The sequence below is a fragment of the Oncorhynchus clarkii genome, chromosome 4, assembly GCF_045791955.1.
Source record: "Oncorhynchus clarkii lewisi isolate Uvic-CL-2024 chromosome 4, UVic_Ocla_1.0, whole genome shotgun sequence".
NCBI classification, from domain to species: Eukaryota; Metazoa; Chordata; class Actinopteri; order Salmoniformes; family Salmonidae; genus Oncorhynchus; species Oncorhynchus clarkii.
The window spans coordinates 5,726,257-5,752,072 of NC_092150.1; the positions used below are offsets into that span (position 1 = coordinate 5,726,257).

Genomic DNA, 25,816 nt, shown 5'->3' on the forward strand with positions numbered 1-25,816 from the left:
GTATTTGAACCCAAGTCTAGGTACAATACTGTATACATCAGAGGATTAATGGGATATGAATAGCAAGGGGACACAGAAAGGCTACTTACTACTCTCTGAACGCATCTTCCACGAACGGCAGTGAAGCTTCCCATTGTTGCAGACACTAGAAGAACACACATGATGTCAAGAGATATTTTAATATTGGAGTAACATTGCAGGACTGTGTACTTTTTATACTAGCAGGTAATATGACAAATTTGCTGCTTTGGTAGGTAGGTAAATTAGGTAAATAAGTAGATGGGTAGGTAGGTAGGTAGGTAGGTAAGTAGTCACTTAAATAGGTAGCTAGACACTTTATTAGATGGAAACAGTCTCTTACCAGTGTTCCTCCTGAATGTTGATGGACTTCCCAGGCTTGATGTGGACCCCGTTGTGGAAGCAGGGGCATTTGTCCATGGGTACACAGGTGCCCCTGTCATCCATGTAGAGTCCGTCCGGGCAAGAACAACCATCCACGGGGAGGAAGTCATTGGTACAACCCTGGCTTTTGCTGGCCAGGGAGCTACAGGTCAGCTGACATCTCTGGAGCTGGTCAGAGTAGGTCTGAGACACTGGGCAGTTACCAATGTATTTGTCTGTTTGTAGGGAAATATGGAAAGTGTTGGATAAAGTTAAGATTGGCAGTGTTGGAAAACTTTACTAAAGGCTCTGTTTTACTCCAGGAAGGAAGAGGATTAAGTAAGTAAGTGTTGTTAACCTGTTTGGGATAGGGGGTGGTATTTTCACGTCAGGATGAAAAGAGTGCCCAAATTAAACTGCTTGCTACCCAGGCCCAGAAGCTAGGATATGCATATAATTGGTTTTGGATAGAAAACACTCTAAAGTTTCTAAAACTGTTAAAATTGCGTCTGTGAGTATAGCAGAACTTATTTGGCAGGCAAAACCCCGAGGACAAACCATCCAGGAATTTTTGTTGTTGTTGAGGTGACCATGTTTTCAATTGAATTTCTATGGGAATCTACGTTTCTGAGGGATCTGGTTGCAGTTCCTAGGGCTTCCACTAGATGTCAACAGTCTTTAGAAATTGGTTGATGTTTTCTTTTGAGTAATGAAGAAGTATGGCTGTTCAGAACGAGGGTCGAGTCTGGTATACAGTTGTGTTTGGGGAGCGCGACCTGGCGCTCGCTCCAATTTCATTTTTATCCGCTACTGAAAACGGTTTATTCCGTCTTAAATTTGATAAATTTTTTACAGTATAAAGTACCTAAAGTTGTATTGGGAAAGTTGTTTGAAATGTTTGGACCAGGATTACAGGTAACTTATTCGATAATGTGTAGTCATATTGGGCGAGTTGGAACTGGTGTTTTTCTGAATCAAACGCGCAAAATAAATGGACATTTTGGAGAAATAACTGACAATGACAATGACAAAAATGACAATTTGTGATGTTTATGGGACATATTGGAGTACCAACAGAAGAAGATCTTCAAAGGTAAGGCATGAATAATATCGTTATTTCTGAGTTTCGCGCCTGGCGGGTTGAAATGTGACTGTCATGTGTTTGTTTGATGGGGTGTTGTCCTCAGATAATAGCATGGTTTGCTTTCGCCGTAAAGCCTTTTTGAAATCTGACACAGTGGCTGGATTAACAAGAAGTTCAACTTCAACTTGGTGTATTACCTTGTGATTATATCAAAGTTAAATATTTCTAATAATTTCTTTTGAATTTCGCGCTCTGCAATTTTACTGGATGTTGTCTAAACGTTCCGCTAGCGGAAGCCCCAGCCGTAACAGGTAAAAGTTGACATCACAATAAAATAAAAACTTTTACAAACATCCACAACCGTTTGGCCGGGCACCGCAATTTCCACTGAGTAGGGGAATTTGTCAGGGTTACCCCATGTCTCCCCTACTTTTTGCAATGGCAGTGGAATCCGCCAAGGTTGTCCCCTGTCTCCCATACTTTTAGCGATGGCAGTAGAACCATTTGCAGAATGCATATATTCTAATGAGAATATCAGTGAACCTTTCATTGATAGTCAGGAGAGGCCTATACTGTCATCTCCTTTCACCAATATACGACAAGACATAAATATGAGAAGTGTAAATCACTTACCACACACGTTCTCTCTCCAGCCCGACAGGACCACTCCCTTGGTAGCACAGTCTCGCACATAAGAGGAGAAGACGGCACACAGGCAGTCTTCACTCTTCTCACAGTTGCAGCTAGCGTACGTGCATCGCTGCAGAAAATATCAAGTTTAAGTAAATGTTCCATACGTAATAAATATAAAACAAATCTCATTGGCCAGAGCTTTCGCATGACAAACAGTATTACAAACAGTATAATTGTGAGCATTCCAAACCAGATGTAACTCAATGAAATGTAACAGTTACAGTTATAGAAAATGTATTACCTTGTAGTAAAGCTCGGGGTCCACCATGGCATGGCACTTGGCAAAAGTGCTGTCAGAACTTCTTAGCATGGAGCACCAATGTTTAGCATAGTTCTCTGAGTAAACAGAACATGGTAAGAGTTCAAATATGTCTGATACAGTATGAACTGCTGCTTCCTGCATCGATTTGAATCCAACGACATGATACTGCGGTTGTTGACATAAACTTTTATGAAATGCTTATGTTCTGCTTTTCATTGAGTTATGTAAGGGTTAACCTTCAATTAAAGAGTTAGTGAAGAGGGCTTACCATTCTCCACGCTGAGGGAGCAGGGGTCGTCCAGCCTCTCCTCTCTGTCTCTGCAGGTAGGATTAGCTTTCCAGGAGTTCCCAAATGAAGAGGCTGTTCCCTCCACCATACCCTGGGGGGTCTTCATGTCATCAGACAGAACCTTGTTGAAGTTCCCACACAGACCTAGAATAAATAGAAACAGAAATCAACACCATATAAACCTACACCAAACAGAAATCAACACCATATAAACTTTCACCAAACAGAAATCAACAACATGTGAACCTACACCAAACAGAAATCAACACCATATAAACCTACACCAAACAGAAATCAACACCATATAAACTTTCACCAAACAGAAATCAACACCATATAAACCTACACCGAACAGAAATCAACACCATATAAACCTACACCAAACAGAAATCAACACCATATGAAACTACACAAAACAGAAATTAACACCATATAAACCTACACCGAACAGAAATCAACACCATATGAACCTTCACCAAACAGAAATCAACAACATTTTTGTACTTTCTTGCTGTTTTTACTAGTTTAATGAGCCCTGGTGATTAAGATTACCAATGTTTATACATTTGCATAAAGTAGAATTTAAACTCTGTATATAACTGATATCTGCTCACCTTCAGAGCTATATGCCTGCAACTTGGGAGTTAATTAACTTCTTTGATATAGGGGGTGCTCTTTTAATTTTTGGATAAAAAAACGTTCCCGTTTTAAGCGCGATATTTTGTCACGAAAAGATGCTCGACTATGCATATAATTGACAGCTTTGGAAAGAAAACACTCTGACGTTTCCAAATCTGCAAAGATATTATCTTTGAGTGCCACAGAACTGATGCTATAGGCGAAACCAAGATGAAATTTCAAACCGGAAATGCCCCAGATTTTGAAGGCACTGTTTTCCAATGTCTCCTTATATGGCTGTGAATGCGCCAGGAATGAGCTTACACTGCAGCATTGTGGCGTATTTGTAGGCCTATCATTGGAAGATTGACCATAAGAGACTACATTTACCAGGTGCTCGCTTGGTGTCCTCCGTTGCTATTATTGCGTAATCTCCACCTGCGTGTATTTTTCCTTTTTTTCAGAGAAACCCAACTGCCAGGAATTACTTATCATCGAATAGATATGTGAAAAACACCTTGAGGATTGATTCTAAACAACGTTTGCCATGTTTCTGTCGATATTATGGAGTTAATTTTGAAAAAAGTTTGGCGTTGTAATGACAAAATTTTCGTTTTTTTTCTTAGCCAAACGTGATGAACAAAACGGAGCGATTTCTCCTACACAAATAATCTTTTTGGAAAAACTGAACATTTGCTATCTAACTGAGAGTCTCCTCATTGAAAACATCTGAAGTTCTTCAAAGGTAAATGATTTTATTTGAATGCTTTTCTTGTTTTTGTGAAAATGTTGCCTGCTGAATGCTAGGCTTAATGCTATGCTAGCTATCAATACTCTTACACAAATGCTTGTAGCTATGGTTGAAAAGCATATTTAGAAAATCTGAGATGACAGTGTTGTTAACAAAAGGCTAAGCTTGTGAGCCAATATATTTATTTCATTTCATTTGCGATTTTCATGAATAGTTAACGTTGCGTTATGGTAATGAGCTTGAGGCTATGATTACGCTCCCGGATACGGGATTGCTTGACGCTAGAGGTTACCTTGTGTCTTGGTCTTGTAGCTCTCGTCCAGGGTGACATAGACCTGCATGATAGGTACCAGCTGGATCTGAACCTGCAGCCCAAAGCTGGTCTGGAGCATCACGTGGAAGGACGAGGGCTTGAACACACTGATGTCAGCTATGGGAAGAAAAACAAATAGACTAATGACAGCTGGGAACAAGACTGAAAGAGCTCCTGCTGAGACAGAGGTTGTCCTAATATAGACACTGTACACTAATGACAGCTGGGAACAAGACAGAAAGAGTTCCTGCTGAGACTGACGTTGTCCTAATTTAGACACCGTACACTAATGTCAGCTGGGAACAAGACTGAAAGAGTTCCTGCTGAGACTGACGTTGTCCTAATATAAACACTGTACACTAATGTCAGCTGGGAACAAGACTGAAAGAGCTCCTGCTGAGACAGAGGTTGTCCTAATATAGACACTGTACACTAATGTCAGCTGGGAACAAGACTGAAAGAGTTCCTGCTGAGACTGACGTTGTCCTAATATAGACACTGTACACTAATGTCAGCTGGGAACAAGACTGAAAGAGTTCCTGCTGAGACTGACGTTGTCCTAATATAGACACTGTACACTAATGTCAGCTGGGAACAAGACTGAAAGAGTTCCTGCTGAGACTGACGTTGTCCTAATATAGACACTGTACACTAATGTCAGCTGGGAACAAGACTGAAAGAGTTCCTGCTGAGACTGACGTTGTCCTAATATAGACACTGTACACTAATGTCAGCTGGGAACAAGACTGAAAGAGCTCCTGCTGAGACAGAGGTTGTCCTAATATAGACACTGTACACTAATGTCAGCTGGGAACAAGACTGAAAGAGCTCCTGCTGAGACTGAGGTTGTCCTAATATAGACACTGTACACTAATGTCAGCTGGGAACAAGACTGAAAGAGCTCCTGCTGAGACAGAGGCTGTCCTAATATAGACACCGTACACTAATGTCAGCTGGGAACAAGACTGAAAGAGCTCCTGCTGAGACAGAGGTTGTCCTAATATAGACACTGTACACTAATGTCAGCTGGGAACAAGACTGAAAGAGTTCCTGCTGAGACAGAGGTTGTCCTAATATAGACACTGTACACTAATGTCAGCTGGGAACAAGACTGAAAGAGCTCCTGCTGAGACTGACGTTGTCCTAATATAGACACTGTACACTAATGTCAGCTGGGAACAAGACTGAAAGAGCTCCTGCTGAGACAGAGGTTGTCCTAATATAGACACCGTACACTAATGTCAGCTGGGAACAAGACTGAAAGAGCTCCTGCTGAGACAGAGGTTGTCCTAATATAGACAGTGTACACTAATGTCAGCTGGGAACAAGACTGAAAGAGTTCCTGCTGAGACAGAGGTTGTCCTAATATAGACACTGTACACTAATGTCAGCTGGGAACAAGACTGAAAGAGCTCCTGCTGAGACAGAGGTTGTCCTAATATAGACACTGTATACTAATGTCAGCTGGGAACAAGACTGAAAGAGTTCCTGCTGAGACTGAGGTTGTCCTAATATAGACACCGTACACTAATGTCAGCTGGGAACAAGACTGAAAGAGTTCCTGCTGAGACAGAGGTTGTCCTAATATAGACACTGTACACTAATGTCAGCTGGGAACACAAAGGGGGGTTTGGGGGTAATAATCATTCAATTAAATATGATTCATTTTTTATTTAAAAAAAATCTATTTAATCACACTAAACATTACTGTACTTATTACTGTGTCAATAGCTTTGGAAGTACCATGTAACAATAAATAGAATTAGGCAGATGATATCTATACAGGCGAATGTTTCATTCTATGTTTCATTACATGTTACTGGTTGCAATTTCATAACTTAGAAAAGTGTGCATAATCTTTATTATAAACTGGGTGGTTCTAGCCCTCAATGCTGATTGGCTGACAGATGTGGTATATCAGACGGGGTGACAAACCATTTAGTTTTACTGCTCTAATTATGTTGGCAACCAGTTTATAGCAGCAGTAAGGCACCTTGGGGGATTGTAGTATATGGCCAATGTACCATTGGTAAGGGAAGTTGTGTTGTGTCCAAGAACAGCCATTAGCCATGGTATATTGGCCATATATCACACCCAGGCATTATTGTTAATTCTTCCATGTCCCACCTGTGTTGTAAGGCAGAGTGATCTGTGCATTGTGGCTGACTTTCCCATCGGCGGTAATCACCAAAGCCTGGAAAAGAAAACAACAGCCATGATCAACTAATCCTATTCAACACAAGACTAGCTGTGCAGTATATACATTTCACTTACATGTAAGTACTTATAGTCAGATCCAAAATGATTGGCACCTCTGTTTTCATTATTTTTCAATACCTCACCCTGCGAGGATAACAACACTGAGCCTTTCTCTACAAGGTTTTAGGAGATTGGAGAACACATTGGGAAGTATCTTAGACCATTCCTCCCATACAGACCAGTGGAAGCACTACAGCCCGATAACATCAGAGATCCACCACCATGTTATACAGCAGGAATCAGGCTCTGTTTTGCACATGATTCTCCTTTTTGACACCAAACCCACCATTGGTGTGTGGCCAAAGAGCTTCATTTAATAGTCTTTCTTGCTCATCTTTATCAAGGATGCCTTTTAATTTGGACCTGACTGTAAATACACAGAGATAGTGTATAAAATACCTGTGTATATGTTCAACTGTACATGTCAAATCTCCGTCTTTTAATGAAGGCAATACTCACGTTGTTTCTATCATTGTTTAGTAAGACCACAACACTCTTGAGGCAAGTGTCAAACTTCTGTCTTATACAGGGAACCAGCTGGACCAGTACAGTGAACTTTGGACTGGCTTCACCCTGAAACAGAGAAGGGAAAACAAAAAAATGATGAGAAAACGTTGTGACATATAAAATGTCATCCACTTCTCATCTAGATTGTCTCTTCAGAAAAGTATAGTGTAATTGTCAGTTACCTTGCTTTCCACCTTGGCTAAGGGGTAGTAACAGTCCCCATGGAAGGTGAACGCTTTCCCATCGAAGGTCGTCACGTGTGAACCCTCCTCAACGGCACATGTAGCAGGGCTGGGCAGACTCTTACAGGACCACTGACCATGATGACAGACACTGAATCACAGACACAGACACACAGACACAGAGCACATGATGAAGTCATTTACAGGACCACTGACCATGGTGACAGACACTGAATCACAGACACAGAACACATGATGAAGTGATTTACAGGACCACTGACCATGATGACAGACACTCAATCACAGACACAGAACAAATGATGAGGTCATTTACAGGACCACTGACCATGGTGACAGACACTGAATCACAGACACAGAACAAATGATGAAGTGATTTACAGGACCACTGACCATGGTGACAGACACTGAATCACAGACACAGACACAGACACAGACACAGAACACGTGATGAAGTCATTTACAGGACCACTGACCATGATGACAGACACTGAATCACAGACACAGACACAGACACAGAACACATGATGAAGTCATTTACAGGGTAAACCAAGTACCCAAACCCTCTGTGACGACTTCTGTCTTAATGTAACTTGTTATGTTAACAGTACAGTGCTTTACATTGAGCACTTGAAGTCTAAACCTTTGACTCACCATTCCTCACGGTCCTGTCTGAATACTTCTCCAGAGTTGTAAACTTTGTCGTGTTTGCACTGACACTGGTCCTGAGTGACACACCCCCTCTTTGAGATGTCATCAAACACAGTCCCTACAGAGTGGTGAAAACAGACAACGTGTTACTAACACAGTCCCTACAGAGTGGTGAAAACAGACAACGTGTTACTAGCACAGTCCCTACAGAGTGGGGAAAACAGACAACGTGTTACTAACACAGTCCCTACAGAGTGGTGAAAACAGACAACGTGTTACTAACACAGTCCCTACAGAGTGGTGAAAACAGACAACGTGTTACTAACAAAGTCCCTACAGAGTGGGGAAAACAGACAACGTGTCCCTACACAGTCCCTACAGAGTGGTGAAAACAGACAACGTGTTACTAGCACAGTCCCTACAGAGTGGTGTAAACAGACAACGTGTTACTAACACAGTCCCTACAGAGTGGGGAAAACAGACAACATGTTACTAACACAGTCCCTACAGAGTGGTGAAAACAGACAACGTGTTACTAACATCACCACAGTCCCTACAGAGTGGTGAAAACAGACAACGTGTTACTAACACAGTCCCTACAGAGTGGTGAAAACAGACAACGTGTTACTAACACAGTCCCTACTGAGTGGTGAAAACAGACAAGGTGTTACTAACATCACCACAGTCCCTACAGAGTGGTGAAAACAGACAACGTGTTACTAACACAGTCCCTACAGAGTGGTGAAAACAGACAACGTGTTACTAACACAGTCCCTACAGAGTGGTGAAGACAGACAACGTGTCATGAACCTGTGTTCTAGATCTCTGTCATCACTGTTATACTGATACATTGAGGTGTGTTTTCGTTCTCTATCATCACTGTTATACTGATACATTGAGGTGTGTTCTAGATCTCTGTCATCACTGTTATACTGATACATTGAGGTGTGTTCTAGATCTCTGTCATCACTGTTATACTGATACATTGAGGTGTGTTCTAGATCTCTGTCATCACTGTTATACTGATACATTGAGGTGTGTTCTAGATCTCTACCATCACTGTTATACTGATACATTGCGGTGTGATCTGGTTAAAGGCTGACCGTGAGGGCAGAAGCAGCCGTCCATCAGGTGTTCTTCACACAGTGAGCTGGTGTCTGAGTGGGTACAGGTATCCATGCAGGGAGAGCCACTCTCCAGATAGACCATGTTGAACGGACACTGCTTGTCTAAGAAAACAAAGGAAATAAATTATAGTACATTTCATTATTATATGTAAATATGTATATATGTATACTTATTTATTTTTTAAGACATTTGTGTGATCTGAAGTTGACTATGGACAATAAAGAGTTATTTTTTGCATGTGACTTTTTGATCTACAACTGTCATCCAGTAAATGTTTTCCTGAACACCCAGACAGTTATTGAGATGTCCCATTACCACAGAAGGCTGTTGTTCTCCAGTGGGGTGGCTGTCCCCCGGCGTGGGAGCACTGTCTGGAGTACTCTGCCAGGGTGCTGCAGACACAGAAGCTATCAGAAGTGTTGCTGCAGCCACACAGGTCCTGAACACAGGCCTGGATGTAGGGCTCAGGGTTCAAGACCGCACCACAGGAGCTCCACAACGGCGAGCGCAGGAGCTGGTCACACTGGGCATGCTGAGGAGGAAGGAGGAGGAAGAGGAGGAAGAGGTGGAGGAGGAGGGAGAGGAGGAGGAGGAGGGAGAGGAGGAGGTGGTGGAGGAGGGAGAGGAGGAGTGGGAGAGGAGGAGGAGGAGGAGGTAGAGGTGGAGGAGGAGGGAGAGAAGGAGGAGATGGTGGCGGGAGAAGAGGAGGAAGTGGAGGGAGAGAAGGAGTGGGAGAGGAGGGGGAGCAGGAGGAGGTAGAGGTGGAGGAGGAGGAGAGGATGAGGAGAAGGTATAGGTGAATGAGGAGGGAGAGGAGGAGGTGGTGGAGGAGGGAGAGGAGGAGTGGGAGAGGAGGAGGAGGAGGAGGAGGTAGAGGTGGAGGAGGAGGGAGAGAAGGAGGAGATGGCGGCGGGAGAAGAGGAGGAAGTGGAGGGAGAGAAGGAGTGGGAGAGGAGGGGGAGCAGGAGGAGGTAGAGGTGGAGGAGGAGGAGAGAATGAGGATGGGGAGGAGGAAGGTGAGGAGGAGGAGGTGGAGGGAGGAGAGGGAGGGAGAGAAGGATTGGGAGAGGAGGAGGAGGAGAGGACGAGGAAGATGTTCCGAGTTTAGTTGCAATACAAATAATATTATGCCAGATCTGAACTTAATTGGTTCCATATGGCAGTCAAATACATCAATAGAATGAAGGGAAGTGAAATACTGTAGTCTACTTGTCAGGCTGAACAGACTGGAGGTAGAACTTACAAACTCCTTGCACGTGTCCTCTTTAGGCTGAACGTCTGCAGGTTCATCTTCCTCTTCCTCTTCATAGGGGTCTTCACAGTCCTCGTTGGGCCTGTGGACCTTCTGTCTGTTTCCAAACTCAATGGGGCTCACTTTACGACCTGCACGGAAAGAAAACGATGTCATCCTTCATCAATAAGTGATTAGAAACGCATATAAATGTGTATACATGTATATTAATGAACTTACAACCTGTTTGAAATTACAATGATGTTACTTGATGTAAGAATATAAAACAGTCACTTAGAATATATTAATAAATAGCATGGTAATAATAACAACTAAATAAATCATTATAATATAATAATAATAATAATAATAATTATAATATAATATAATATTATAAATATTTAGATACATGCTTAGAAAGTCGTTATAAATGACTAAACATGTAATAAATGATAATATTATTGGAATATATTGATTATACTTAACACCATAAAACCTTACAGCAATAAGCTATTATAAATACTTGTACATATTAATATAAAGTGTGGTATAAGTGACTAAACATGTAATAAATGATAATATTATTGGAATATATTGATTATACTTAACACCATAAAACCTTACAGGAATAAGCTATTATAAATACTTGTACATATTAATATAAAGTCGTTATAAGTGACTAAACATGTAATAAATGATAATATTATTGGAATATATTGATTATACTTAACACCATAAAACCTTACAGGAATAAGCTATTATAAATACTTGTACATATTAATATAAAGTGTGTTATAAGTGACTAAACATGTAATAAATGATAATATTATTGGAATATATTGATTATACTTAACACCATAAAACCTTACAGGAATAAGCTATTATAAATACTTGTACATATTAATATAAAGTGTGTTATAAATGACTATACATGTTATAATGCTCATGACTCGTGATGCTAATAATTGTTATAAATGCTCACCGTTATGAACAAACTCATTGTGGACTGGAAGGCCATTGAAGTCTCCACAGAGACCACAGGTACGGTTGGTGTACTCCGTGTCCAGCTCCACCTAACGCAAACAGTGATGGGTCAACTATTTTCTAAGGTAGACTCAGAGAAATGCCGTTGTCACGGGCAGCAGCGCAGATGTTGAGATGAGATACAAGACTTCACTCTCACACAGTCACACACGTGGTATCTGTCCATGTGCACGGGTTCGTTTTACACTGTTCACTGTTTAATGACAGCAGTCCATTTCAGTGAACTTATTGATTCTTACAAAGCGAATAAATAAATAGACTTCTGTATGCATTCTTCTAAGTAACGTTTTGATTCTTATAAAAGCTTACCATGACGGCATCTTCTCCGTTCCACATGACAACCAGGCCAACTTTGGAGTAGAGTTTGGTGTAAACTGCATTCCTCTCCAGTTGGACTCCTCCATTGTAGTACGGCAGAGTTACACTGGGAATAAAGAAGGATAATATAATTAATGATAGAGATGACATAGAAATGTACCAACCTGTCAATTAACAACAAACAGACACAAAATACAGTTAAATCCTTTGAATTCAAAATGGAATCCCTGGAAATATGTCAGAGTACTGTCTCAGATGGGAATAGGTAACAGCATAATATAAATCCATTACTTTTTACAGAGAGGAAATGTTAGATAGATATATAGATAGATAGATAGATAGATAGATAGATAGATAGATAGATAGATAGATAGATAGATATATAGATAGATAGATAGATAGATAGATATCAATACATGATTTTATTTTTTATGACAGGGTAACTGGGGCGGCAGGGTAGCCTAGTGGTTAGAGCGGTGGACTAGTAACAGGAGGGTTGTAATTTCAAACCCTGAGCTGACAAGGTACAAATCTGTCAATCTGCCCCTGAACAGGCAGTTAACCCACTGTTCTTAGGCCTTCATAGAAAATAAAAATGTGTTCTTAACTGACTTGCCTATTTAAATAAAGGTAAAAAAAAATAAAATTGTTTTTTTCACTTGAAAAATGATGTCAATCTCAGTGTGACGTCCCTGATGAATTAGAAGACACATAACATAAAACATTTGTGGAAAACTTACATTTCTCCATTGACCGCGACCTGAGTCTTGGTCAGGTGGAAGACCAGGTCGTTGATAGTGACCACTACGTGCTTGACCGTAGGGTTCCCCTCAGCCTCAGTAGCCTCGTTCCTCTTCAGGTGCACAGAGAACTCCTGGTAGGACTCAGAGTGGCAGTCGGAGGCCAGGTTGTATTCACACGTCCCTGGGAACTGGTACACGTCTCCATCGAAGGTCTTGAAGTGCTCTCTGCCCCAGGTGCTGCAGATGCTGTTCACATGGTTGGACTGGCGCGCTGAGGAGACGAAAACAGAAAACGTTACCCACTTTAAATGTATGGAATCAGAAAGAGACACAATTTCATAACTTTGCTGTAAATTGTAAATAATGCAACATGTATTTCTAAATATTGTGAATCAAGATATTAAAATATGACACTCCTAGACAGACCACTCAGATTTGCTCCAACCAAGATTGTCCATGATAACAAAATGTGTCTGTTCTTGACTGACAGTTGACTCGAAATAGATAGAAACTTAATCTAACGCCATCTCTATACAGTATCTATTTCTATGTTTGACTGTTTGTCTTTGTCTGCATAGATCAAAATGAATCACTGCTATTTCCAAAATGATCGTGTATCGTCTTACCTTTCTTGGCTTTCACCTGGATGGCGCTCGTTAGTGGCAGAGCGAGAACGCACAACCACAGAGTTGTCCACCCCATAGTTAGTGTCCAGGTGAAGTGGGCTTCAGGTAAAAGTGTGGAGTGCTGCTTGACGGCCTCCTTTATAATGGCATTGTTTAATCTGTGTCTGTCAGTTCACACCCATCAGAAGGAGGATGTCAGACATCTTTATTGAGACATGGTAAACATGTCTATTGACAGGGACAGATTACCGACTGGCCAATCAGATAACATAAGAACATGGCATAAGTCATTGCAAAATTTGAAGAATTGCAGGAAATTAGCTTTAAAACAGCAACATTTTCTCTTCGTTGCCAAGAGGGGGGGTTCTCTAAAATGTTATTGTACAGTGCCCCAGATTTGGGTTTATTCCAGCCCTGTCTAAGGAAATTCAACCACTTTCAGAAGTCCCCTTTACTATCTATAATTTCCTTTATTCTGAATGTAAATGTTAAAAAAATTGAAAATTAAGTGTTTTTAACTTTGGACTTACAATAAATACTATATATTCATAACGGAGACAGTGTCGTGCCTCCTTCAATTGTGCATCATTTGATTATTTAAGGTATAGCACCTCTTAGAAAAGATGTCCAGAACCTAAAAGGTGTCCAGAACCTAAAAGGGTTGTTCGGCTGTCAAATCAAATCAAATCACATGTATTTATATAGTCCTTCTTAAATCAGCTGATATCTCAAAGTGCTGTACAGAAACCCAGCCTAAAACCCCAAACAGTAAGCAATTCAGGTGTAGAAGCACGGTGGCTAGGACAAACTCCCTAGAAACCGAGGAAGAAACCTAGAGAGGATCCAGGCTATGAGGGGTGGCCAGTCCTCTTCTGGCTGTGCCGGGTGGAGATTATAACAGAACATGGCCAAGATGTTCAAATGTTCATAAATGACCAGCATGGTCAAATAATAATAATCACAGTAGTTGTCGAGGGTGCAACAAGTCAGCACCTCAGGAGTAAATGTCAGTTGGCTTTTCATAGCCGATCATTAAGAGTATCTCTACCGCTCCTGCTGTCTCTAGAGAGTTGAAAACAGCAGGTCTGGGACAGGTAGCACGTCCGGTGAACAGGTCAGGGTTCCATGGCCGCAGGCAGAACAGTTGAAACTGGAGCAGCAGCACGGCCAGGTGGACTGGGGACAGCAAGGAGTCATCATGCCAGGTACTCCTGAGGCATGGTCCTAGGGCTCAGGTCCTCCGAGAGAGAGAGAGAAAGGAGAGAATTAGAGAAAAAGCAACAATATTGTGTGAATGTGGACATTATTTGGAGTAAATAGCCTATTACCCATTATAAGGTTGACCCTTTTTACATTGTCCTATTCAGCAACAATGCTGGATGTCTGACCAGGCCGACCCGGTTCAGCTCAGCTGCACTTGACTCATTTGGGCCCTACAGTAAGAGTTGTTTTAGCAACCAGCAATCAAACAAGCTAAGCGTCAGTAGGGAGACAAAGTAGAGCCGCAATTCAACGGCTCATCTCAGCTTCACTTGACTCATTTGGGCCCTACAGTTTGAATTTCACTTAAGAATTGTTTTATCAACCTCCAAAAATACTTTCTACTGGGGTTTTCTCATTTATACTCCTGATTGAACCTCTATCAAGTGTAGCTCAGCATCAGTATCACTATTTACATGATCAATATGGATTAATAGCTCAGATTAGAGTCATGATCACTTTATTACATCCTCATAATCGTAAACGCCTCGTACTTCCTGTAATCTAAGGTGAATATGTAAACATTACACAGGTTAAGAGCATTTCAACCGTTCCGTTTAAACTGTGTAGTGATGCATGTACCAGTATGCTTGAGGCCTGAATGACACCCTAGTCACTATTTAGTACACTACTTTTGACCAGGCCCCATAGGCCACTAGTTTAAAGTAGTGTACCCTATAGGTAATGGGGATCCATTTGGGATGTAGCCAGTGTCTGTCCCCCAGCAGCAGCAGCAGCTCAGTAGAAGGGTTCTATCAGGGATATATAAGAGTCATCTAGACATGGTTCAGGGTTGTGTCACCTTCTATCTACCATCTGTCTCTCTTGAAGGAGGAACAACCATTAACAGTGATACATCCTGGTCCTGCCCATGTTCTGAAGACATTCAGACCCTTTACAGCCTGGGTGTCAGTCGGTTTCTGCTATCTTGTCAACTCCTTGTCATTCATTGGCAAGCCAATTATGAAGTGCGAGTCTCAACTTCTCCGCCGTTTTTGTTCCCTGGCTACCACATTGTGAACAGCGTGAAGCGAAGTCATGTAACACATTACACATTCAAAGGCTGTACATACATTTGAAGTCAGAAGTTTATATACCCTTAGGTTGGAGTCATTAAAACTCATTTTTCAACCCCTCCACAAATCTCTTGTTAACAAACTATAGTTTTGGCAAGTCGGTTAGGACATCTACTTTGTGCATGACACAAGTCATTTTTCCAACAATTGTTTACAGACAGATTATTTCACTTATAATTCACGGTATCACAATTCCAGTGGGTCAGAAGTTTACAAACACTAAGTTTACTGTGCCTTTACACAGCTTGGAAAAGTCCAGAAAATGATATCATGGCTTTTGAAGCTTCTGATAGGCTAACTGACATCATTTGAGTCAATTGGAGGGTACCTGTGGATGTATTTCAAGGCCTAGCTTCAAACTCTGTGCCTCTTTGATTGACATCATGGGAAAATCAAAAGAAATCAGCCAACACTTCAGAAAAAGAATTGTAGACCTCCACAAGTCTGGTCATCATTGGGAGCAATTTCCAAATGCCTGAAGGTACCACGTTCATCTGTACAAACAATAGTACGCAAGTATAAACACCATGGGACCACGCAGCCGTCACACCGCTCAGGAAGGAGACGCATTCTGTCTCCTAGAGATGATCGTACTTTGGTGCGAAAAGTGCAAATCAATCCCAGAACAACAGCAAAGGACCTTGTGAAGATGCAGGAGGAAACAGGTACAAAAGTATCTATATCCACATTAAAACGAGTCCTATATCAACATAACCTGAAAGGCAAAAAAAAAGCAAGGAAGAAGCCACTGCTCCAAAACCGCCATAAAAAAGCCAGACTACGGTTTAAAACTGCACATGGGGACAAAGATCGTACATTTGGAGAAATGTCCTCTGGTCTGATGAAACAACAGTAGAACTGTTTGGCCATAATGACCATCGTTATGTTTGGAGGAAAAAGGGGGCAGAAAAACACCGTCCCAACCGTGAAGCACGGGGGTGGCAGCATCATGTTGTGGGGTGCTTTGCTGCAGGAGAGACTGGTGCACTTCACAAAATAGATGGCATCATGAGGAACTGAAATGATGTGGATATATTGAAGCAACATCTCAAGACATCAGTCAGGAAGTTAAAGCTTGGTTGCAAATGTGTCTTCCAAATGGACAGTGACCCCAAGCATACTTCCAAAGTTGTGACAAAAAGGCTTATGGACAACAAAGTCAAGGTACTGGAGTGGCCATCACAAAGCCCTGACCTCAAGCCTACAGACAATTTGTGGGCAGAACTGAAATAACATGTGAGCAAGGAGGCCTACAAACCTGACTCAGTTGCACCAGCTCTGTCAGGAGGAATGGGCCAAAATTCACCCAACTTATTGTGGAAAGCTTGTGGAAGGCTACCCAAAATATTTGACCCAAGTTAAACAATGTAAAGGCAATGCTACCAAATACTAATTGAGTGTATGTAAACTTCTGACCCACTGGGATTGTGATGAAAGAAATTATGGCTGAAATTAATCATTCTCTCTACTATTATTCTGACATTTCACATTCTTAAAATAAAGTGGTGATCCTAACTGACCTAAGACAGGGAATTTAAGTGTCAGGAATTGTGAAAAACTGATTTTAAATGTATTTGGTAAGGTGTATGTAAACTTCCGACTTCAACTATAAGCATTCCATGAATTTACAGGCTACAGTATCTTGGCTACAGTATCTTGGCTACAGTATCTTGGCTACAGTATCTTGGCCACAGTATCTTGGCCACAGTATCTTGGCCTCAGTATCTTGGCTACAGTATCTTGGCTACAGTATCTTGGCTGCAGTATCTTGGCCTCAGTATCTTGGCTACAGTATCTTGGCCTCAGTATCTTGGCCTCAGTATCTTGGCTACAGTATCTAGGCTACAGTATCTTGGCAGCAAAACAGTAATGCACAGTTCTAAGAGTGCAGATGTAGGCTACAGTATCTTGGCAGCAAAACAGTAATGTACAGTTCTGTCCCATTCAAAACAGAATGACGCCTACACTATAGAAACCCTTCCAAGGTCAAATACAGGCATCTTTATACCGTCCAAGTTAAGCGCATGAGTGGAACCACTCCCTTCAGCTAGACAGCTGTATACTTGGTCATGACCTCACCCATTCCCTTCCTCCGTCTGACAGCAGGTCGTCTACAGTGTTGGTTTAGGGTGGATGGCAGGGAGGCTGTATTGCCCTCCTTTCTGTGAAATGTCATTACGTTTATTAACAATGCGTTATTGTAGTCTGTTGTTGACACTGTTATGTTTGATCAAATACTTGTCACCGACTGATACGTGTGGGTTAATCCATACACCAGACACTCCCTCGGTGAGGTTACAGGTTTTCATATTCAATGTGAGCTATTTCACCAGGAAGTTCATTTAATTTAACTTTCATTTAGGTATAATGTGTGTTTCTTTTTAATCGAAATTACAACTCGATCCTGCTTTAAAATACTTTCAGCTTATAAAGGCTTTATAATGCCTTCATAAGCACTACATAAATGTGTTAAAAAATAATCTAGAAACATATGTCTTGCTTTATAAAGGGTTCATAAATGTGGCATAACTGTATGACATAACCACCAATGTCAAATGTGACATAAGTTTATAACCCACTATGTCGAATATGCTATAAAACGTGTGCTTTATAAAGGGTGGCATGTTGTGCTGAAGGATGGCATACGCTCTAAAGTGATGTCATACGCTCTAAAGTGATGTCATACGCTCTAAAGTGATGTCATACGCTCTAAAGTGATGTCATACGCTCTAAAGTGATGTCATACGCTCTAAAGTGATGTCATACGCTCTAAAGTGATGTCATATGCTCTAAAGTGATGTCATACTCTTTAAAGTGATGGCATACACTCTAAAGTGATGTCATACACTCTAAAGTGATGTCATACGCTCTAAAGTGATGTCATACGCTTTAAAGTGATGGCATACACTCTAAAGTGATGTCATACACTCTAAAGTGATGTCATATGCTCTAAAGTGATGTCATACTCTTTAAAGTGATGGCATACACTCTAAAGTGATGTCATACACTCTAAAGTGATGGCATACGCTCTAAAGTGATGGCATACACTCTAAAGTGATGGCATACACTCTAAAGTGATGTCATACGCTCTAAAGTGATGTCATACGCTCTAAAGTGATGTCATACGCTCTAAAGTGATGTCATATGCTCTAAAGTGATGTCATACTCTCTAAAGTGATGGCATACACTCTAAAGTGATGGCATACACTCTAAAGTGATGTCATACTCTCTAAAGTGATGTCATACTCTCTAAAGTAATGGCATACTCTCTAAGGTGATGTCGTACTCTCTAAAGTGATGGCATACTCTCTAAAGGATGGCATACTCTCTAAAGTGATGTCATACTCTCTAAAGTGATGTCATACTCTCAAAAGTGATGTCATACTCTCTAAAGTGATGTCATACTCTCTAAGGTGATGTCGTACTCTCTAAAGTGATGGCATACTCTCTAAAGGATGGCATACTCTCTAAAGTGATGTCATACTCTCTAAAGTGATGTCATACTCTCAAAAGTGATGTCATACTCTCTAAAGTGATGTCATACTCTCTAAAGTGATGGCATACTCTCTAAGGTGATGTCTTACTCTCTAAAGTGATGGCATACTCTCTAAAGGATGGCATACTCTCTAAAGTGATGGCATACGCTCTAAAGTGATGTCATACTCTCTAAAGTGATGTCATACTCTCTAAAGTTATGTCATACACTCTAAAGTGATGGCATACGCTCTAAAGTGTTGGCATACGCTATAAAGTGATGTCATACTCTCTAAAGTGATGGCATACTCTCTAAAGTGATGGCATACGCTCTAAAGTGATGTCATACTCTCTAAAGTGATGGCATACGCTCTAAAGTTATGTCATACTCTCTAAAGTGATGTCATACTCTCTAAAGTGATGGCACACGCTCTAAAGTGATGGCATACACTCTAAAGTGTTGGCATACGCTATAAAGTGATGGCATACTCTCTAAAGTGATGGCATACTCTCTAAAGTGATGGCATACTCTCTGAAGCCTTCCTGGAAATGTTTTAGTGAAATAAAGTACACTATATACAATTTAGCTTTTTTTTTTTTTTAGCTTTTATCCAAAGCGACTTACAGTCATGCGTGGTCCTGGGAATCAACATGTATGTAGTGTTTAGTGTGTAGTGTTTATGAAGCCTTTATGAAGCCTTTATAAGCTGGGCATCATTTAGAGTGGGATCTAAAACTCAAAACATCTAACAAACTGTAGTAATATGTACCGGAACTAGGCACTTATTATAAACCATGCCAATTTCAATTGAAGCTGGGGATTCAAATGTAAAAATAAATAAAAAAAACACAACCAGGAAATGAACTATTGGAGAAACGAAAAGGAGGGGTAGAATGTGACACCTTTCAAACTCCTGTAGCATACAGTAGGCGCTCGGCAGCACTGTGGCACTAGCTACACACCTTTCTGATATTGGAAAAAATCACCTGTAGAATGTGTCACCTTTCAAACACCTGAAGCATACAGTAGGCGCTAGGTAGCACTGGGGAACTAGCTACACACCTTTCTGATAGGGGAGAGGCTATACGGACACACCTTCTGCCCAAATTGATGACGTATATTGCGCTGCGAAGGTCGAGTGGAGGCCAACGGATTCGATTCAGTCAGTTCAGTCAGTCCTCCTGATGAGCCCCTTCCAAGCTAGCTAGTGGCTAGAAACTTCAGTGAGAATTTTTAACTCGTCTGCCGAAGTTGGGAGTTGGGAGAGTGTTCAGAATAAGTCAGTTTATCTGAAAAATTGTTTGGTTTTTATGTACTGTAGATGTATTTATTCTTTTTTAGGGGTTAAAATCACTAAATGTGCAATAACTGTCAGCCTGATATGAAGTGGTGAGGAGGAGCTCCTTGGACCCTTCATGTCCGGAAGTAATTTAGCCATTCATTGGAACTATAGAGTCCCACAGTGGAGGTGTCACAATACCCATAAAACCTGGAGGTCAAACAGGGAAATGGTTCTAATAGTTTTTCAACCATTCATTTGTTCCTATAAGGGGATTTTAAAAACACTTCAAATAAGACCTGTGTTTTGTGTAGGCTTACCCTGGCATGACGATTTGATAACCATCTAAATCTCTCTCGGACAATGTGCCATTTATCAATATATTCTACTCTATTTGCTCTGAGATTCAAAGTAGACATCGTGCAAGACTACAAATCCCTACAAGCTTTGTAGTCTTTCAACTAATACATCAGATGACAAATATTTAAGGGGAGCGAATCGATATACAATCTTGAACTCAGCTGTAACTGTCAATAGTAAAACAAAGCTTAAAACCATGTTTGAGTGATCTGAATCCAGAAAAATTAAAAGTGAGGTCATTTCTGGACACAGTAGACTCCTCCTCCTCCTCACCACACTACTGGCTACAGTATTTTGCAACTTCACTCTCCTTACTGCGTCAAGTGGTAAGGTCGAAAAGCCATAACACACACGTTTTCTCTGCAACAGGTTACGGTCAATAATATCAAAGTCTGCACTGAAATCAAACAGTACAGTTCCTACAATCTTGTTATTATCTATGAATTTCCAATCCATCGTCAGTCATTTGTGTCAGTGCAGTACATGTTCAGTGCCCTTCTCTATAAGCATGCTGAAAGTCAGTTTACAGAGAAATAGCATTGTGTCTGGTCTAACACCATGTTTTTTTTTTTTCAAAAAGTTTGCGGAGTTGTCAGCAAGCTGATTGGTCAGCTGTTGGAACCAGTAAAGGGTGCTTATTAGCCACTCCTTTTGTCCCGGCTCTTTCAAACCATATAATTGTTCAATTCCTCATCAATCCATGGAGCCTTAACAGTTCTAACAGTCAGTTTACTTCGGGCCCGCTTTTCATCCAGACGTGAAAATACCGCCCCCTATCCCAGAGAGGTTAATAACAAGAAAAACAATTCAAGAAGTCATTTCATAAATGAATCAACTGCAGCTTCAGGATGGTCTACATTACAGACCAACAAAAATATTTTCAACATAGGAAATCACTAAAAAACATTTTGTATGATCTCTTATACACAATTTCAGGGATATATAAGAGTCATCTAGACATGGATCAGGGTTGTGTCACCTTCTATCTACCATCTGTCTCTCTTGAAGGAGGAACAACCGAGGTCATTAGCAGTGATACATCCTGGTCCTGCCCATGTTCTGAAGACTTTCAGACCTTTTACAGCCTGGGTGTCAGTCGGTTTCTGCTATCTTGTCAACTCCTTGTCATTCATTGGCACGCCAAACATCTATCGTATGTCATTATTCTGTGAACAGCGTGAAGCAAAACTGTGCGTACCTTACATTGCGTGCATTACACATTCAAAGGTTGTACATAAGCATTCCATGAATTTATGTCAACAATCGCGAGGTGATAATTGCTTACACACTTCTTACGAATTAATTGAAGTGTCGTGAAGAATGGTCTGTACTGTAGATACAGGGCTTTGATAAAGATGGCAGGACATGGAGGGTAAGGTTAATGGTCAGTATGGATGCTGTACAGATGACATGGAGGGTAAGGTCAATAGCAGGTATGGATGCTGTACAGTTGACATGGAGGGTAAGGTTAATGGTCAGTATGGATGCTGTACAGTTGACATGGAGGGTAAGGTTAATGGTCAGTATGGATGCTGTACAGATGACATGGAGGGTAAGGTCAATAGCAGGTATGGATGCTGTACAGTTGACATGGAGGGTAAGGTTAATGGTCAGTATGGATGCTGTACAGATGACATGGAGGGTAAGGTTAATGGTCAGTATGGATGATGTACAGTTGACATGGAGGGTAAGGTCAATAGCAGGTATGGATGATGTACAGCCGTACCTATGGATCCATGAAATGGAGTATCAGCCTATTCCAGGACACCCACCTTTCATGGACCCAAGATCCCCTGGTAAGGCTGTACATTTTCCTGTGAAAGAAACAGAATCATTTGATTATTTGATTTGATACTGTACATATGCGGCTTGTTTTTGGTCGCAGGTTCAGGAATGGCTGAAGATTTGTAACGTTTACCTGCAGCTAACTCTGCAAACAGCACTGCTGGGTGATTTAAAACGTCATAGTCAATCAATCAATAATATAATGATGCTCTTAGCAAAAATGTGTATCTTTAATGTACAATCTGTAGAAACTATGAGAATAAAAAATAAAAAATGTCAGAACATTTGTATAACATCACGGTTATGGCAAACGGAAAACGGGATGGTGTTCAGAGATAGATGGGAGGAGTTGAACGGAGCTGAAGGGTGGGACTAATAACAAATTAAATAGCATTATTGTACAATATACCGTGTCTCTAAAATTTATATAGTATGAATAAGCTGGAAGTAGAAGTGTTGTTGTTCATTAGTTTACTCCACTCCAATTAGTGGAGGGGTGGTAGGGTTATGGGAAAATAATAAAGGATAATATATATATATATATAAAATATTAATATCTGTATATATATTGTGGCAGACCAGGTGGTTTGGTCAAGACGTTTACACAGATCAGAGTTATATTAGTTCGGTTTCAAGACCGTTTATTAAATAACAAACAAAGAAACAAATAACAGGTCTCCTCCAGGAGATTCCGTCTCCTGGGTTACGGGAATCTTGCTGTTTCCTGTTGGGGAACAAAACCGAGCTCCCTCTGTTATCTCTGGTACTGCGCATGACTATCCCCCAGTCCCCGCTCTCGTGTGTGCTGCCATTTTGGCAGCTTTACGCGACTCGTTCAGCTGCTGAGTAATCAGCCCCAATTAGTCCTGGCCGGAGAGCCCGTCGAGACCTGGCACCTCCAGTAGAGGGAGCCATCACCTCGTGATGTAGACTCCGTCTGTCACCAGGCATTTGACGAGTCTCCTCCTGCTGGCTAACCTGATGTACGTCACAATATTTACAAAAAATATATATGGGGATTGAAAATGATGCAGAGAGAATTAGAATTACATTGCAATATTAAAGCTGATCTATTTAATTTTGTTTTAAGCCTGGACATTGCAATATGAACGTTTAAGAAACGAAATAGGCAGAATAGTGAGGTGATTTCCCCCAGATAAAGTTCCACAATAAGAGCTACGATATTTCTGGGAACTCTCAGAATTGTGAACGTGTAGGCTGATACCCCATTTCATTAACCCGAAGATGCAGAGGTAAGGCTGTACAGTGCATATAAGTATGCCCTTCATGTAATTCTGAATTCTAATACACTACATCCACAGTGTGATTTCAAATTATTACTTGTTTTTTTATGTCAAATTAACTATTATTGTATTTGTTGAATTTATATAACATTCCAACCTTGTTTAGTATTATATAGTCCAATTGTGGCAGGATTCCACTATTGATATCCGTTTGCATCAGTTTCCATGGGCATTATGGGAGACTTTTATTTTGAAGGCAAACCGCCGATTCCACGGATGATGTTCACGACTTGAACATCAAATTGACCGTGTTACCCCTCGATCAAACATTTTGGGATTTTGCGCAAAATAGTACACAGCATCATCTCGATATGTGTGCAACAACAGTTCCAATATTCACCTTCTGCTACCATTTCAGTCAAGCCGTCAAGGCAGTTTCCAACACCCAGCACTACAGTACCAGTCAAAAGTTCGGAAACGCCTTCTCATTCAAGGGTTTTTCTTTATTTTTACTATTTTCTACTACGAAATAACATGGAATCATTTACTAATCAAAAAAGTGTTAAACAAATCAAAATGTATTTTAGATTTGAGAATCTTCAAATTAGTCACCCATTTCCTTGATGACGTCTTGGCACACTCTTGGCATTCTCTCAACCAGCTTCATGAGGTAGTCACCTGGAATGTGTTCAATTAACAGGTGTGCCTTGTTAAAAGTCAGTTTGTGGAATTTCTTTCCTTATTAATGTGTTTGAGCCAATCAGTTGTGTTTTGACAAGGTAGGGGTGGTACACAGAAGATAGCCCAATTTAGTGAAAGACCAAGTCCCATATTATGTCAAGAACAGCTCAAATAAGCAAAGTGAAATGACAGTCCATAATTTCTTTAAGACATGAAGGTCAGCCAATTCGGAAAATTTCAAGAACTTTGAAAGTTTCTTCAAGTGCAGTCACACAAACCATCAAGTGCTATGATGAAACTGGCTCTCATGAGGACCGCCACAGAAGAGGAAGACCCAGCGTTACCTCTGGGATACGTTTATTAGAGTTTCCAGCCTCAAAAATTGCAGCCCAAATAAATGCTTCACAGAGTTCAAGTAACAGACACATCTCCACATCAACTGTTCAGAGGAGACTGTATGAATCAGGCCTTCATGGTCGAATTGCTGCAAAGAAACCATTACTAAAGGACACCAATAAGAAGAAGAGACTTGCTTGGGCCAAGAAACACGAGCAGTGGGTATTAGAACTGTGGAAATCTGTCCTTTGGTCTGATGAGTCCAAATTTGAGATTTTTGGTTCCAACCGGCTTGTCTTTGTGAGATGCAGAGTAGGTGAACGGATGATCTCCACAAGTGTTGTTCCCACCGTGAAGCATGGAGGAGGAGGTGTGGGGGTGCTTTACTGGTGACACTGTCAGTAATTCATTTAGAATTCAAGACACACTTAAGCAGCACGGCTACCACAGCATTCTGCAGCGATACGCCATCCCATCTGGTTGGCGCTTAGTGGGAACATCATTTGTTTTTCAACAGGACAATGATCCAACACACCTCCAGGCTGTGCGAGGGCTATTTGACCAACAAGGAGAGTGATGGAGTGCTGCATCAGATGACCCGGCCTCCACAATCACCCAACGGTTTGGGATGAGTTGGACCACAGTGTGAAAGAAAAGCAGCCAACAAGTGCTCAGCATATGTGGGAACTCTTTCAAGAGTGTTGGAAAAGCATTCCCGGTGAAGCTGGTTATGAAAATGCCAAGAGTGTGCAAAGCTCTCATCAAGGCAAAGGGTGGCTGCTGTTTAACTGTGACGATCTGAAGGATCAGGTTAAAGTGGGTCCGCTCTACAGCGTGCTCTCTCTCGAAGAGGGGGAGAGGGGGAAGTCAGCTGTTTTATGGCGGTCGTAAAATACGCTGCCCCTAAACTGTGGAACACAGGGAGACACCTGGACATCAAAAGTTTAAATAATTAAACAATATTTATATTTTTGAGAATGTGGGAGTGGTCCGTGGACACTTAAGGGACAGTCATGTCGAGTGTGTTTCATCTGGGGATCTCATGAAGGACAGGAAACACACATTACTGTGTCTCTGGTTGTGTACATCTTTCAATTATGGGGTTTACATGTAAATGTTGTGAAAAAGATATGATTAAATATGAAACTATTTGTGAAAAGATGAAATGTGATGTTAGCCTTCTAAATGAGAGTATGGATTTTCATATATAGTTTAACTGGTC

The 25,816-nt window shown here is 41.1% G+C and overlaps 1 protein-coding gene across 1 annotated transcript in view; it reads right to left on the bottom strand.

Annotated features, from left to right (window-relative positions):
- LOC139407473 (mucin-2-like) overlaps positions 1–25,816 on the bottom strand; it is a 46,542-nt gene that overhangs the window by 18,905 nt on the left and 1,821 nt on the right. Inside the window, exons 4-19 of the mRNA XM_071151269.1 lie at positions 12,470–12,743; positions 11,721–11,835; positions 11,350–11,440; positions 10,380–10,519; positions 9,452–9,668; positions 9,112–9,237; positions 8,012–8,126; positions 7,352–7,490; positions 7,110–7,223; positions 6,519–6,585; positions 4,371–4,508; positions 2,689–2,853; positions 2,400–2,494; positions 2,099–2,225; positions 362–617; positions 90–145 (exon numbers count right to left, since the gene is read on the bottom strand). Coding sequence (XP_071007370.1) covers positions 90–145; positions 362–617; positions 2,099–2,225; positions 2,400–2,494; positions 2,689–2,853; positions 4,371–4,508; positions 6,519–6,585; positions 7,110–7,223; positions 7,352–7,490; positions 8,012–8,126; positions 9,112–9,237; positions 9,452–9,668; positions 10,380–10,519; positions 11,350–11,440; positions 11,721–11,835; positions 12,470–12,743 — 2,235 coding nt within the window. The remainder of the gene's footprint in view (positions 1–89; positions 146–361; positions 618–2,098; positions 2,226–2,399; positions 2,495–2,688; positions 2,854–4,370; positions 4,509–6,518; positions 6,586–7,109; positions 7,224–7,351; positions 7,491–8,011; positions 8,127–9,111; positions 9,238–9,451; positions 9,669–10,379; positions 10,520–11,349; positions 11,441–11,720; positions 11,836–12,469; positions 12,744–25,816) is intronic.